The following is a 14,292-nucleotide window of genomic DNA, read 5'->3' as shown; positions in this document are numbered from 1 at the left end:
CAAGCAATAGTTGTGTAGATCTACGTCATTAGTCATCCGCAAGGACCTGCTATGTAATAATGTAGTCCTTGACCATGTCGACTGCATGCAGGGAGAACTGGGGTGCCAATACTTGCTGGTTGGTAGGAGTCCTACGTGTATACCTACTGACACTGAGTACTGACTGTGCATGACCTTGAAGTGACACTACACGTACATGTACCTATTACAAGGTACATGATTGTACATGATCTTGTCCAAGTTGTTTTTACATTAGTTTGTATGCCATCAGAATGATTGCTCAATCAGCTTCGGGGGCCCAGAGTTACCCAGGATGATGCAAGCTGCAACATGACTCATGAGGATAACATCCTGAGTACTGCGCTGCAGTAAGCCAAGATTAGTCCGTACCCTTTACCCGTGCTTGCTTACACCACACACTAGTCTACAGCCACAGGTACACATGTATACTCCTCCAGGCTCCACAGCCAACTACAGTCAGACCTCGCTTAAAGGGGAAGTCCGGTGAACAATTTAAATTTCACAGTCCGTAGAGTTCGGGTCGCTGAGTCGAATGGTCTTTGTCCGAGGAGGCTGCGGCTTATGGTTCGTCAGATACGCCCAATCGAACATGTGCGAATTTGAGCGCGCATCACCCAGATCCAGGTGATGACGTCACAGCGTGCAGCCCGGTAGCCACACCATCTAGTTGTGTACATAAATGGCCATATTCGGAGCGCGTTCGATTGGGGAACTGTTTGTCGCAGCTTCTTCGGACCTAGACCATTCGATTCAGTGTTACAAACACTACGTACCCTGTGATTTTCAGCTCGGTAAACCTCGAGGTTATACCGTATTTTAGCCGTTTCCGAGTTGGACTTTTTCCGTCAGCCTCTCCGCGCTGTGCGCTGCGTGCATGCAGTGTGTTATCTAGCTGTGGTTTAGTCAACAAACTCATCACAGACGGAACTACTCCCGCACTGCCGTGCTGGGGTAGTCTCTACAACAAGACTCGAGTCACAACTGACACAAGAGTCAAGACTCAGAAAACTAGTCAACACACGGACTTGTCATGTACTACACTCGTATCAGTCGTATTGTACAGTCATGTAGTCAGAGAACGTGCGTTTCTCCTTGCCGGTGCCGGTGATTGTGCTTTGAGAAAGAAAATTTTAGTTTTCCGCTCCCGCCTCATTATTCTATGCTACAGCGATGAGTGCACAACCGTGACAAGTGACAAAACAGGGAACAGCTCCCGGACCTAGAACTTCCAGATTCCATAGCGTTGCGAGCGAAGAGTCGTGCCCGTGGTTCAAAGAGCCTGCACTGTTCTCCAATTGAGTAGTCCGAAATATTCCAAGTTCGCACCAAAACATCACCATGTGGCAGGCTACTGGAGTCTAAGCGAATCGAATCGGTATGGAACAACATTTAGAGCACTCGCATCACTCTTCTCCATTTTGGCGACCCTGCTCTCCAGCGATCTGATAATTACAGCAGCCTCGTCTGCAATAGCTGCTGCTTCTTCATCAGTCGGAAACTCAGTAGCGCTCACTCTTGACGGGCCCGCGCGGCCATTTCTTCAGCTGAATACCGAGGTTCTCAGCCCCAGACCGAACTCATGAAGGTCAGCCATGCTGCATCCTCACTCTCACAAGGAGTTACAGGTCTTCGGGGTCGCTTGCACCACCTAATATCAGTCGCCAAATCATTTTGAAATAGCACTGACACTATTGCTTTCACGCACTCCTTTTGACCTAGCTGCACGCTATGACGTTGCAGAGGGTGTGGCGCGGCCGCATGACGTCATGGCGCAGCCCCCGAAACTCAGTTTTTCAAACGGAAATATCTTGATAACGCTTTGTCGGAGACACGTGGGACCAACACCATTCGACTCAGCGCCCGAAACTCTACCGACCCTGAAATTTAAATTTTTCACCGGACTTCCCCTTTAATTAACCGCACACAAGTACTTGGGAACCGGATAACCGAACACCAGTTACTAGTATGTTGGATGCATCACGTATGCTGTAAATCTGTAACCAGCTATTTTCTTCCGGATGGCGACGGATCTGGATAAAAGAGGACCGGATAAGCGAGGTCTGACTGTACCACATAGAAAAAGTACCACATTGTATTTACTTTGAAGTAATTAATATTTGGGATTCATGGTGTGCGTTGGTTGGGCTTGCTCACAAGTCACAGTGGCAGTGGCATGCAAGTAATGGTTGTGTACATCCGTCACTATCTACATGTACATGTACATAGCCATTCACATCATGGTCCTCAGCTACTAGTACTACTACTACTAGTACCAAGACGGCAAGAGTCCATAACCCAAGAGTATGCAACTGTGATCTCTTTTCTATGGGCCAGATGCACGGCGCGCTGCCTTCATTACATCATTCAGCTGCAGTCCGCGCACTGCGGAAAATCAAACACCGCACTTTCCCTCCAGTTTGAAATGAACTTTCGTACGGAACTGGAGTTCACGTGCCAGAATTCAGAGATTGTGTAGGTACTGGAACGAATCGAGCAAAACCGGATGGGCTCGTGCGAGAAATTGAGAGTTTGAATGCATGCTTTCAGAGCGGGATGAAGGCAAGTTACGTAATGAAGGCAGCGCGCCACGCATGCACCCATAATCACAGTTGCACACTCTTGGGTTATGGACTCTTGCTAGTACTAGTGCTGGTCCCGCTGCGGGTTGGTGGTAGGAGTACATGATTGTAGACCTCTGTGCATGACCTTGAAGTACAGTACATTATACACTTTTCTACAGCCAACTAACACGTCAGTCTGAGAGCTACATTGTATTTAGGTTTTATTGGCGGCAGTTATCCTGGTGTAAGTAGTGGCTACTACATAACAAGGAGCTGTCCATCATTTATGCATGGCTTGCTCGAGACTCAGTTAGAGTGAGTTTTCAGCGTCCGTAGGAACGCCACCACCCTGCAAAGACGAAAGACGCAGATGCAGCTCCTGAAGCAGTGGGAGGTGAGTAGATCAGAACCACCAAAGTGGTCAAAGACCGAAAATCACATTCACTGCATCTATGTTTCCCTAGTGCCAGACCACGAGTTCCCCCGCCAACTGTGGTTCGCAGCAAGGCTGAAACAATATCCTTCCGCGTCCAAGCAAGACTTGAACCTGGTACCCTCTGTTCCTCAATCATGGTCCTTGACCATCCCACCACCGTAAAAGCCCGTAAATGCGACTCGTGACCACCCAGTGTAGCGCCCACAACCTATACCCCAGTCGCCGCGTGTCCACACTCTTGTCCCAGTTTCTAGCCCACCTCCGTGTGAACGTCCATGGGCGGAAAGCACAGGTGCAGTGCATGCACAGCTCCATGTGCATGTACGGTACTGTAGTATAACTTAGGGCATGTTCGATCGGTTGGATCTGGATTCTGGATCCAGATCAATCGGATCCACTCGATATGAGCACCTTCATTTCAACAAATCCGGATCTGATCAACCCTACTCCGTGAGCAGGGTTGGCCAGATCCACCGGATTCCTTTTTGCCAAAAATCGTACTCTGTACGTGATACCGTAAAAGCCCATATTAACGCCAACCCAGTATAACGCCCCCGGTGAAGGTAATACACCGGGACGAGTCAGGCTAATGCACCGGTCCGTCCATTCACTATGTACCTGAGCCGGCCGCACATCACAGCCAGAAAACAATGTCCACACATGCGTAGTGGGGACGGTTCACATGCAATGCACCCATGCAGCCATATTCCCATGGAATATGTGTTATGACATCAGTCTTTCACGGCCATTGGGCTCACTGATGTCACCATGAATAGCCAGACTAGACATCAAACTGTACTGTAAGACCAGTAATGTTAACGAACATTTAATTCTAACGAGTTGATGGATTTGAAAGAATCGTTAACATTTGAAGTCGTCATGTGCAAAAACGATATGTACATGTATAGTCATTTGCCGGTTTTGAGACAGAATTCGTTAGAATTTCACCTCACTAACCCACAAAAATCCGGAGATCGTTAACTTTAATTGACATTACAATATCTGGTCTTACAGTAGCTCACAGCTACGGCAGTCGAAGCAGAACGGTCAGTAGTATCCACTACCCATGCATCCTGAACCTGATTAACTGGCACCGAGTCCAGAAGCTAGGCGCGTGACCATGGTGACAGCATACACACTGGATCATCCTTCTGCCAACAAAAGACGCAATAAAAGATTCCGCCGTCAGTGAGTCCATCGCAGCTAGATGCACCCCAATACAATTATGGAGTTTTCACACGCTCGGCTATGTACGCTTGCCACCGGGTATCATGGTATTCTGCAAAGTAGTTGTGAGCACCGCCGCACCTGACATTTGGCCAGGGGAAAAAAAGGAAATATGTACAGTTCTGGTCAGAGAAATACAACATGAATAAAGGCCACTCGCATCAAGTGTGCACGGTCAGTGTTGATTGTGGTGCTAGGACTGCTAGTGCATGGTGCCAGTTCTGTAATGAGAACAGAGAAGCCATTGAAAATCACTTTTCGGATTGCAAAATAGTTTGCGAACTGAAATCCAAAACCTCCAAAATGAACTTGCGACAGTCGGAAAACATTTCCTCTCTATTGTAATTTGTATTGTATGGCCAAATGCTGCTGTGACTGTTGCCTATTGATCACGGTCGCATTTGGCACAGATAGTGGTGCATGCATATACCGTATACGGTAATGATGCTTGACAGTTCCATATCAGCGTAATGCGTACTTACTAGCCGAGTTTCAATAGGCACCATCGCATCATCGCCAGAAGAAGGCCTTCATTTTCAATGTTGTACCGTCGGCATTTGGTACCGCTGTTGATCCTACTGCGGATGCTGCGGGTTGCCTTTGCCGACAAATAATTCGCTTGAATCTCCCAAGGCATATCCACCACGACAGGACTGTGGCTAACACCGGTCCCATACCGAGTACTGTCTACTAGTAACTAGGCAACCTTGCACACGGAGACCATCACGTGTCAGACCCGATGCATGCAGCTAGCTCGCTCACCGACCCTCACGTCGTTACGTAACCGTTGTCAACACGTAGATCTGCCACGCAGACTACATGAGTACATCGAATCAGAAGTTCAGGACCCAGCAAAGTAACAGTAGGTGTTTGCTTCTCGGCACCCCTGCCTTCGGAAGGCGCTGCATCGTTATGACACGCGCGGTAGAACCACAGGACGTTACTTCGGGAACAGAATCAAACTACACATCATGACATGGACAGGACTCAGATTCCTGGAATACTGACCTCGTCTGTCCAGTGATGACATTCGAATATTTGAGGAGCGGAACTAAACTGGGCAACTAACTACTTGTTACTTGTACGTCTACGATCCTTCGAATCGTCATCGTCAACTAACGTGTTACTTCTCAAGGAAGAGCTGGGGTGAAGTGTCCCAATGAAAACAATCGCTATCACAATATCAGTCCTTCCATTTCAAATGTCTTCGGCATGTTATGTCAATTAGAATACCGGTTCGTTCCTCTACTTCTAAAACAGTAAAAGCCAAATGGGCTTCCTTGCCATATCTGCAGTTCTGCTGGTGCTTCTACACCGTAACGAAAATCATCCGAATCGGAATGTGTACAAAAGGAGTTTCCAGGAGCGTGGCCGTGGACTAGGAAACTGTGCAGACCGGAAATAAACCACGAGCACCGTTGAAGAACAAGTTACAAGCGCTAGGGCCAGTGGGGGCCGTTGGCCAGTCACAGCTGTTGCCTCCACACCAACTACTGTATACTACTAGTACTAGTAGATCTACCTGTAGTCGCAAGCCCGCACAGGGGACAACAGTACAAATCACAGGTAACGACTTCGGCTATAGAGGAATTGTGGGTTGCTCTTGCGTCACGAGAAGCTCGCTCTGTTCCTGCCGACTTGACTCGAAACTACGGTAACTACTTGACTGACTCACGACTAGACTGTCGTCCAGACGGACCAGAGCACACCAGATCGATTTACTAGTATTTAGTAAGTAGCATGCTGCTGTCTGGAGAGTGGAGTTCGGATGGGTCATGCTGGGGCAGGAGAGGGCATTGCTGATGGTGATGATGATCTGCTGTCCAAACGGACCAAAGACACAGGATGCTGAAATGCGTCCCGGACGCCAGCCACAGCGGAGTTGCACCGCATCGCGGAGCTCAGCCTTGGTAATGCCACTAATGGGCCTTCATGATGAGGGATCCGGGTGGCAGGTAAGTGGATGCACCCTGCTCCGAGGCGTGGACATCACAGCACAACTAACATTAGTTACTTCGCCCTGGCCTGGAGCTTGCTCCCGCCTGCACTTCATACAGGGATATACCAGCGTAGCGGCTGGTTATGCTTATTCGCTAGAGGACCAACACTGGCGACTGGTCGTGGAATGGGTGCACTGGGCCACAACAGAAGCAGACGTGGCGTGTCTGATCAGCTGAGTTCGCCATGCCGACACGGGGCCGGGCACAGCTAGCAGCTGTGTTTAGCGATCACGCATTATACTTACTATAGTAACTTAGTAACTGTTATTAGAGAGAGGTTGTGCATAACGAAAATTCGTAAAGATCTTTCGGAATCTGAGCCGTCTGGTAGTGACGAAAATTCGTAAAGAAAATCTGTTGTGCTCAACGAAAAACGTAGTGTGACCATGGTGACCCTTTCGAGTACTTTTTCCGCTGTTCATGTTTGCGCGAACAGCTCCAGCAGCTTCATCACTCTGTCGCGAATAGCTTTCTTCGTCACACCACCGAACTGAGTTGGGCTCAAGTTTTCCAGCTCACAGGCAACGGTCTCCATGGCTGGAGACCCTCGTCGAAACGGTTGGTCGTGAGAACGAAGCTGCCTGACTGTGAGAAGGGCCAGGTCCATCGCGAGATCAAAATGTCCTTCGCTGAGACGTCGCAGGGGAAGACGAAGACGCCGAAGTGGCAGCGGGGAGTCAGCAGAATAATTTGTCACAGGGCGAGCACTGACAGGACTTCCAGATCTGACACAACTGACAGAACTAGCCGAGCGCTGTCCACATGGTCCAGGTGACAGAGGATCGTTGAGAGAGCGGGAAAGAGATCCATCAGCTCCACAGGATGCCGAGGAGGAAGAACTCGCAGAACGACTTGAAAAGGCCATGGCGAAAAATCTTGACACCACGTGCATCATTCAACACAGCTACATGTACATATGTATACATACAGATTCTGAGAAAGAAGCGAAAGTTCAAAACGTAAGATCTTCAAGTAATTAGTTTCACGGTCCTCCTCGCGAAAGTTCCTTTCCTTTTTCGTTACTCGTGCCCAGACTACGTCTAAGTTACGAATTTTCGTTATGCACAACCTCTCTATTATGCCCATTTATGGTGCGGCCACCCATCACGCCAGGAGAGCGGGGATTTCAAAAACACGCGCATACATGTACTCGTATTCCTTCCAATCTCGACTATCACTACATACATGTACATGCATTCACTGAATCCTCAAGCAGCAGTTGAGCACAGTCTCAGCACACTGGGTGCACACTCTATACAAGCTGCAAGGGTATGTGTTCAGGGTGTTCCAGACAAATTTATGCATTACATGGGGTGACCGGTTACTGTGATTTCACAAATCCTCGGTGTATTTCTTTTGTTACTTCCATATCTTTCATACCTAAATTGTAAATGGCCGAACAAACACAGACAGACATCATCCAATAGAGATGCTGTACTGATGAGGCATAGATAGCCGAAACAGCTCAGAGCTATCTGCAGCATTGGGGAGAAGCAGAACTATCGGCGCCAGAGTGCTCGAACCACAAACAGTAGCGGTACTAGCGGACGATGCATAACGCAGCAGCATTATAAAAGCAGCGTACCGTGACTCAAGGTCCGTGAGTGCTCAACAAGGCAAATGTCGAGGAGTGCAATACCCGATGCTGTGGGGATTGTAGCTGCTTCGGCCAGCTGCTTCTCTGCCTCACTTTGGTACTGAGTTTTGGACGAATTCGCCAAGGACAAGCTTCGTCTGATTTTGCTACGGTTTTCTGGTGATGAACAAATGAAACGTTAAAGCCACCTCTTCCAAGTTCGTACGTGTACGTCACTACGTGGGTCCGCAGCGCAGCGGATCGACCGCAAACGGTAACCTGGTGACCAGGGAGTTGGTGTGTTGCAAAAGAAGGTGGTGAGACCGCAACCATGGTACATGTATTTGATGACTCAGGTCTTCATGGTGTGTGTGATCAAGCAACAAGTGCGCGGAGAGCAATACAAGGGAACCCCTGTCAGCTATGGTCGGTCATACGCTCCATTACCAGTCGAAAGCGGAAACATCAGGCGCCATCGTGTGGTGTGGAGGCGATTACTTCTGTTTTCGAGACTGTTGTCACGGACATAGCCCAGCCATCCGAACTACTCCTGCCTCCGGGACCCCCTGCAGGGCATTCCTTAGTGTCCTTTCCACCCGTCACAGTGGGTGCTGTGGATAGGGTCCAGCGGATAATGCTCCGAAAATGTTCGTATAATGCTAACCATAATGCTCCAAAAACTGCCTTATAATGCTGATTATAATGCTTCAGCAAGGGATATAATGCTCTTGGTTTGGGACAAAAATGGAAGAAAGTCTGCACATTGTCAAACTTCCAGGAAATTATGCATATCGTCGATCTGCGTCTGAAGTTGCCACCTTATCTCTCACGAGCTCCACCACTTCTTAGCACTATAAGACATGGTCGCTTCTCCATTGATTGCTATCCATTCCAACTTTGATGCAGGGTTGTGGCAGAATAGTCGGTGTACCAAATCCCTCCCCTAATTATCCATGTAGTGAGAGATGAAACCATTATTGAAGGTAGTCATTCATTGTTGGGATGAAGTTAATCTTGGCAAATAGTATTCCTGCCTGCAGACAAGCTGTCACTGCGTCCACTCTGTGAATAATGTCTTCATCTCCCAGCCATGTTTGTGGACATGAGCAAGGCCTTTGACCGCGCTCAGCATAGCAAGCTCGTGCAGGAACTGGCTTCAGTTGGCGTCGGAGGTGTGGCATTGCGTTGGTTCGCAGACTACCTTACTGGGAGAACCCAGCAGGTCGTTGTCGGCGATGCCCGAGGCAGTACAGAGCCCTGCTCACGTGGTGTACCACAAGGCTCCGTGTTAGGCCCCTTACTTTTCTGCATTTATATCCGCCATACCCCTCAGAAATTTCAACATTGCCGTGCTCTCCTGTTTGCGGACGACATCGCGTTCTACGTCATCGGTCGCAAGGCTTCAACCAGGGAGTAGTACAATACAAGCAGCCCATGCCAGCAAGACAAAATGGAAATCATCCTTGAAGCATCCTTGAAGCAGAAATTCAAGAGACTAACAGAATCCCGAGAACAACCAGACGGTACACTACTACTGGGACCCGGCTGCGTGCCAAACAGCCCTCAGACCTCGATGCCAGACAACGTCACTGAGAGACACAGGAACCTAACACAGAGAGTCAGTATACTGGGAGATATCAGTGTATCCGAACAGGCAGTGTCGCTTCTAGCAAAAGGCCCAAAATTCGCCATCACACCGAAATTCACCAAGAAAGGACTGCAACAGAAGTTACAGACGGAGATCGCTGTACTCGCATACGGCATTCGATGGAAAGCCGCTGGGGAGAGAACCGGAATCGGTATTGGTGGAACCTTCGACCCTATCAAATCAGAATGTCCGTTCAAGATCAGGAGAAAAGCACCGCCACGGGACATAGACCCAGCCGAGCGATCCATCAAAGGTTTCATCACGGACATGGAGCGCATTATGAGAACGGCGGGGAAATGGCAGAATCCTAAACCCAACATCTCCCACGCAGACCGGCATGCGCTTAAAGAACTACGAGAACGTGAGGACATCGTGGTCACTCGAAGTGATAAAGGAGGCGAGATGGTGATCATGAAGGCGGAGGACATGCAGGAACTGTGCAGGGAGCACCTCGCCGACTCAACAACATATTGCAAGCTTCAGAAAGATCCAACACCGACACTGCGCCTCACCATCAACAAAGCTCTAGAGAAAATTCTCAGAAGCAGAGATTTCCCCAAGATCATCATCAGACGACTCAATACGCCACCCTGCGCAAGAACGCAACGGTTCTACGCACTGCCGAAAACACACAAGAAATCTCTCAAGATTCGCCCAATCGTCTCGGGATCAGGCGGCATTTTCGAAAGACTCGGTTGGATCCTCCATTTCATCTTCAAGCCATTGCTGCTTAACGTGAGCGCCCACATCAGCAGCACGCGGGACCTAATAGCCCAATTTACGAGCAACGAAAGCAAACTGAAGAAGAAAATCCCCATCTCATTCGACGTGATCTCGCTGTACACAAACATTGGCATTGAAGAAGGAATCAGCACCGTCCTCGAATACGCGAACCGCTTCAAAATCAATACCTACTCCCTCACACCGGTCGACCTAAAAGATCTACTCGGGCTGATTCTATATAACAACGTGTTCCAACACCCAACCCTTGGAACATTCAAACAGACAAGGGGATTGGCGATGGGCAGCAGACTCAGCGGCACAATAGCTATCATCGTCATGGACCGCTTTGAACAGCGCCACATTTACAGAAACATCTCGCCGCCATTGCCAGTGTTCGTTCGCTATGTAGACGACTCGGGAACCGCAGTTGACACTCCTGCGGAAGCACAATCTCTACTGACCAAACTCAACGGAAAACACCCGACAATCAAGTTTGAACTGGAGTTGCCGGACAAAGATGGTTTCCTACCAATCCTGGATATCAGACTAAAGATTCTTCCTGACGGCAAAGTCACACACAAGCTCTACGTAAAAGAAGCAAACAAAGGGATAACACTACACGCAGATTCCCACCATCCAACGGCGGTTAAGATGGCGGTCATTAACAATGAATACAAACGAGCACAAGACAACAGCACGCCTGAGTTTGCGGAGGAAGCCAGACGCCTCATCTCAGATAAACTTGCAGGGAACGGCTATTCTGCAGAACACATCATCAAAGCGCGAGCCCGAAGAAGAAACACAAGTAAACAAACAAAAGGGAAACAACTGGTATTTAGAATACCGTACATCTCCGACAAGGTTAACGGCCAAGTACGACAGGCACTTAAGAAAAACGGCACGCCTCGTTAACCCTCGACCCCCAACCATCCAAGAACTCACGAAGAAAAAAGGAGAACCGGAAAAATGCAGAATGCGCGAATGCCCTATGTTCAGGAAGAAATGCACCTGCAGCTAGATTTGCCGTGTACGAAGCTACATGCCACCTTTGTCACGAGAGATACGTCGGCTCTACTGGGAGGCAAGTGCACACCCGGGCCCAAGAGCACACAAATGCTGCAAAATCTCATGACAAGAAGTCTGCATTCGGTGTGCACTACGCTAGGGAACACCCGAACGCCACCCCAGAGATTATGTACGAGATTGCTCAGCTCACGGAGAGGGATGAGCTGAGGCTCCGGATCCGTGAGGCATATGCCATTCGCGACAAGAAACCAACTATCAACAGAAGAAAAGAAGATATGGGAACTGGAGTCTTGGCATAACTTGCCTACCACCATCCACTATCTGCCAACCCATCCAAAAATGATCGCAATAGAAGAAGAACACCCGCACCCGGTGCTCTCCCCCCCCCCCCAACACACTACACTACCAAAAAGCTTGCAAACGCACACGCATACACACACACACACCTCTTTGTATATACTGCTGCTATTGCTGATATTATTATATATCACTAGATGAATCACAACCTCCTGTTTTAGTCCCACCCACCACCTCAGAATATTCCTGCACCCCTTGCCTAAAGCGCACACCTTCTGTCACATCTTCCTTCCACGCATACCAATACTCACTACCTTACTCTTTTTCGCACGCACACACACACACACACACACACACACACACACACCTCTTGCCAATTCTACCCACCACATACACCAACACCTATTGCTGATCCACACCCTACCTAGACTCTCTCCCACATTTATCAACCCGACACTTCCATTACGCCACTCCACCTTCTACGCACACCAACACCTTCTACCAACCTACACTTCTACCCGAAGGGTGTACCCCTTCCCACCTGTATCGACCCGCACCTAACCTTCACCATTAACTTAGATACATGTATTTCCCACCTTCACCTTCTCACCTCACCTCATCTCACCACCATCACTCCCTATTAACCCGTGCCACCACCCAAAGCCCTCCATTCTTTATCCACTGACGATGTTGTTCAGAACAACGAAACGTCTGGAGAAGTATCGTAAAAATTTCTATCGTTATTAAATGTTATCAAATATACCACTCTTTGGTCTAGAAAGAATACTTTTTGATATTACAATGAGAGTGAATAATCAACGGCTTGTCCACCAACTCTTTGATAATTTGTAAGAAAGAGTTTGCTCCCCACACCGGAGCTCGCGCTATTCCGCCGACTTTACTTGACACTTGACTGACTCACGACTGCCATCCAGAGCACACGAGAAGTCCATCGAACCTTCGACTCGGCAAACCTGCAAGAAAGCACCACTCCCTGCTCAATACACAGTGTTTCGGGGAATTCACCCCTCATCAGTTGAGCTTGAGTAGACTGAGGAAGATTGTGCCTGAAGAGCTCCGGTGTGGGGAGCAAACTCTTTCTTACAAATTATCGCCGAAGTCGCAACCACTACTTCGTACTGTTGTGCCCAGCGCGGGCTTGCGACTAGTTGGTTTGGAGGTGACAGCGTTGCGAATGACCGAGGGTCCTCGACGTCTGTCTCACCGTCCAGGAGCGACACTGACTCACGCTGCTATCTGGTGTTCACGAGGTGTTTGTCGCGCTGGAAACGGAGCGTCTCTGTAAGTTTGTATCCCTGGTGATGTTTGTGCCTGGAGAGCACTATATAAGTGGTGCTCTTCAGGCACAATCTTCCTCAGCCTACTCAAGCTCAACTGATGAGGGGTGAATTCCCCGAAACACTGTGTATTGAGCAGGGAGTGGTGCTTTCTTGCAGGTTTGCCGAGTCGAAGGTTCGATGGACTTCTCGTGTGCTCTGGATGGCAGTCGTGAGTCAGTCAAGTGTCAAGTAAAGTCGGCGGAATAGCGCGAGCTCCGGTGTGGGGAGCAAACTCTTTCTTACAAATTATCGCCGAAGTCGCAACCACTACTTCGTATTATTATTATTATTATTAAATTTTTGATAGGGCAATCCCCACAGGCCTAAGGCCTTTTGACAGGGTACCCTAAAAAATGAAGAACAGAATTACGGAAGGTATGCAAGGAAGAACTTGAGCGGACCTCCGCTGGGAGGGCATTCCAGCGGTCAGAGCCAAGGAAAGTGACAGAAAATAAACCATAGCGTCGTTTGGCTGTCGGAAGAGCAAGGGAAGAGGACACTTGAGAGCGGGTGCGAGAACTAGTGCAGGTAGAATTAGAGCGGAGACAGAAACAGTTAGCAACAAAGACACTAGCCAGATCATGAAGCGCACGGTACGTTAGAACGTACAGCTTGAATTGGTACCTGACAGACAAGGGAATGATATGGTAGCGGGCAAGAACAAGGGAGACATCAGATAGGCGGGGCATGCAAAATACAATACGCAGCGCTCTATTACTAAGTCGGACAACACGGTCATGGAGGGAGGCAGAAAGGCAGTGAGCAAAGGAATTAGACCCATACTCAAGTATGGACTGAATGAAACAGATGTAGAAAGCCCTCTTAGCATCGATCGTTAAATGGTCTCGGACCTTTCTAAACATTCCTAATTTACAGCCTATTTTACGTTCTAATTGTGCAATGTGAACTCCAAAGGAGAGATGTTCGTCAAGAACTATACCGAGGTATTTCACGTGTGCACTAGGGGTGATGGTGACATCTTCAATCTGAACGTTGACATCGAGGTCAAGAGGTTTCGACTTTGGCCTGAACACAACAAGCTGGGTTTTCGAGGAGTTCAACATAAGACCTCTCGTTGCCAAGAATTCCTTTACTTTGATGATGTCCTCTGTGAGGTCTTTGCATAAGTTCTGGACATTCTTCCCCGCCCTGTATAAAGACACATCATCTGCGTATTGACGGGCTTTGCAGTGTTTGGGCACAGCGGGGAGTTTCCTCACGGACAAGTTAAATAGAAACGGCCCTAAAACAGAGCCTTGTGGAACGCCTCTGTTGCTTGTGTATGGTTGCCCTTGTTGAGTCTTAGTGACCACGCACTGTTGTCTGTTTGTAAGGTAGCTGTGAAACCATTGCAGAGCGACTCCGCCAATACCAATCTCAAGTAGTTCTTGAAGTAACATGTTGTGGTTGACAGTGTCAAAGGCCTTTGACATAAGG

The 14,292-nt window shown here is 48.7% G+C and overlaps 1 protein-coding gene across 1 annotated transcript; it reads left to right on the top strand.

The window, feature by feature from the left end:
- Nucleotides 1–9,271: 9,271 nt before the first annotated feature.
- On the top strand, nt 9,272–11,104 carry LOC135823531 (uncharacterized). Its single transcript, XM_065336375.1, has one exon. It carries the CDS (start codon nt 9,272–9,274, stop codon nt 11,102–11,104), a length of 1,833 nt encoding a protein of 610 aa, XP_065192447.1.
- The last annotated feature ends 3,188 nt before the right edge of the window (nt 11,105–14,292 follow it).

This window comes from Sycon ciliatum, chromosome 8 (assembly GCF_964019385.1).
Source record: "Sycon ciliatum chromosome 8, ocSycCili1.1, whole genome shotgun sequence".
In the NCBI taxonomy this organism is placed as follows: Eukaryota; Metazoa; Porifera; class Calcarea; order Leucosolenida; family Sycettidae; genus Sycon; species Sycon ciliatum.
This window is presented reverse-complemented; position numbering and strand designations above follow the sequence as displayed.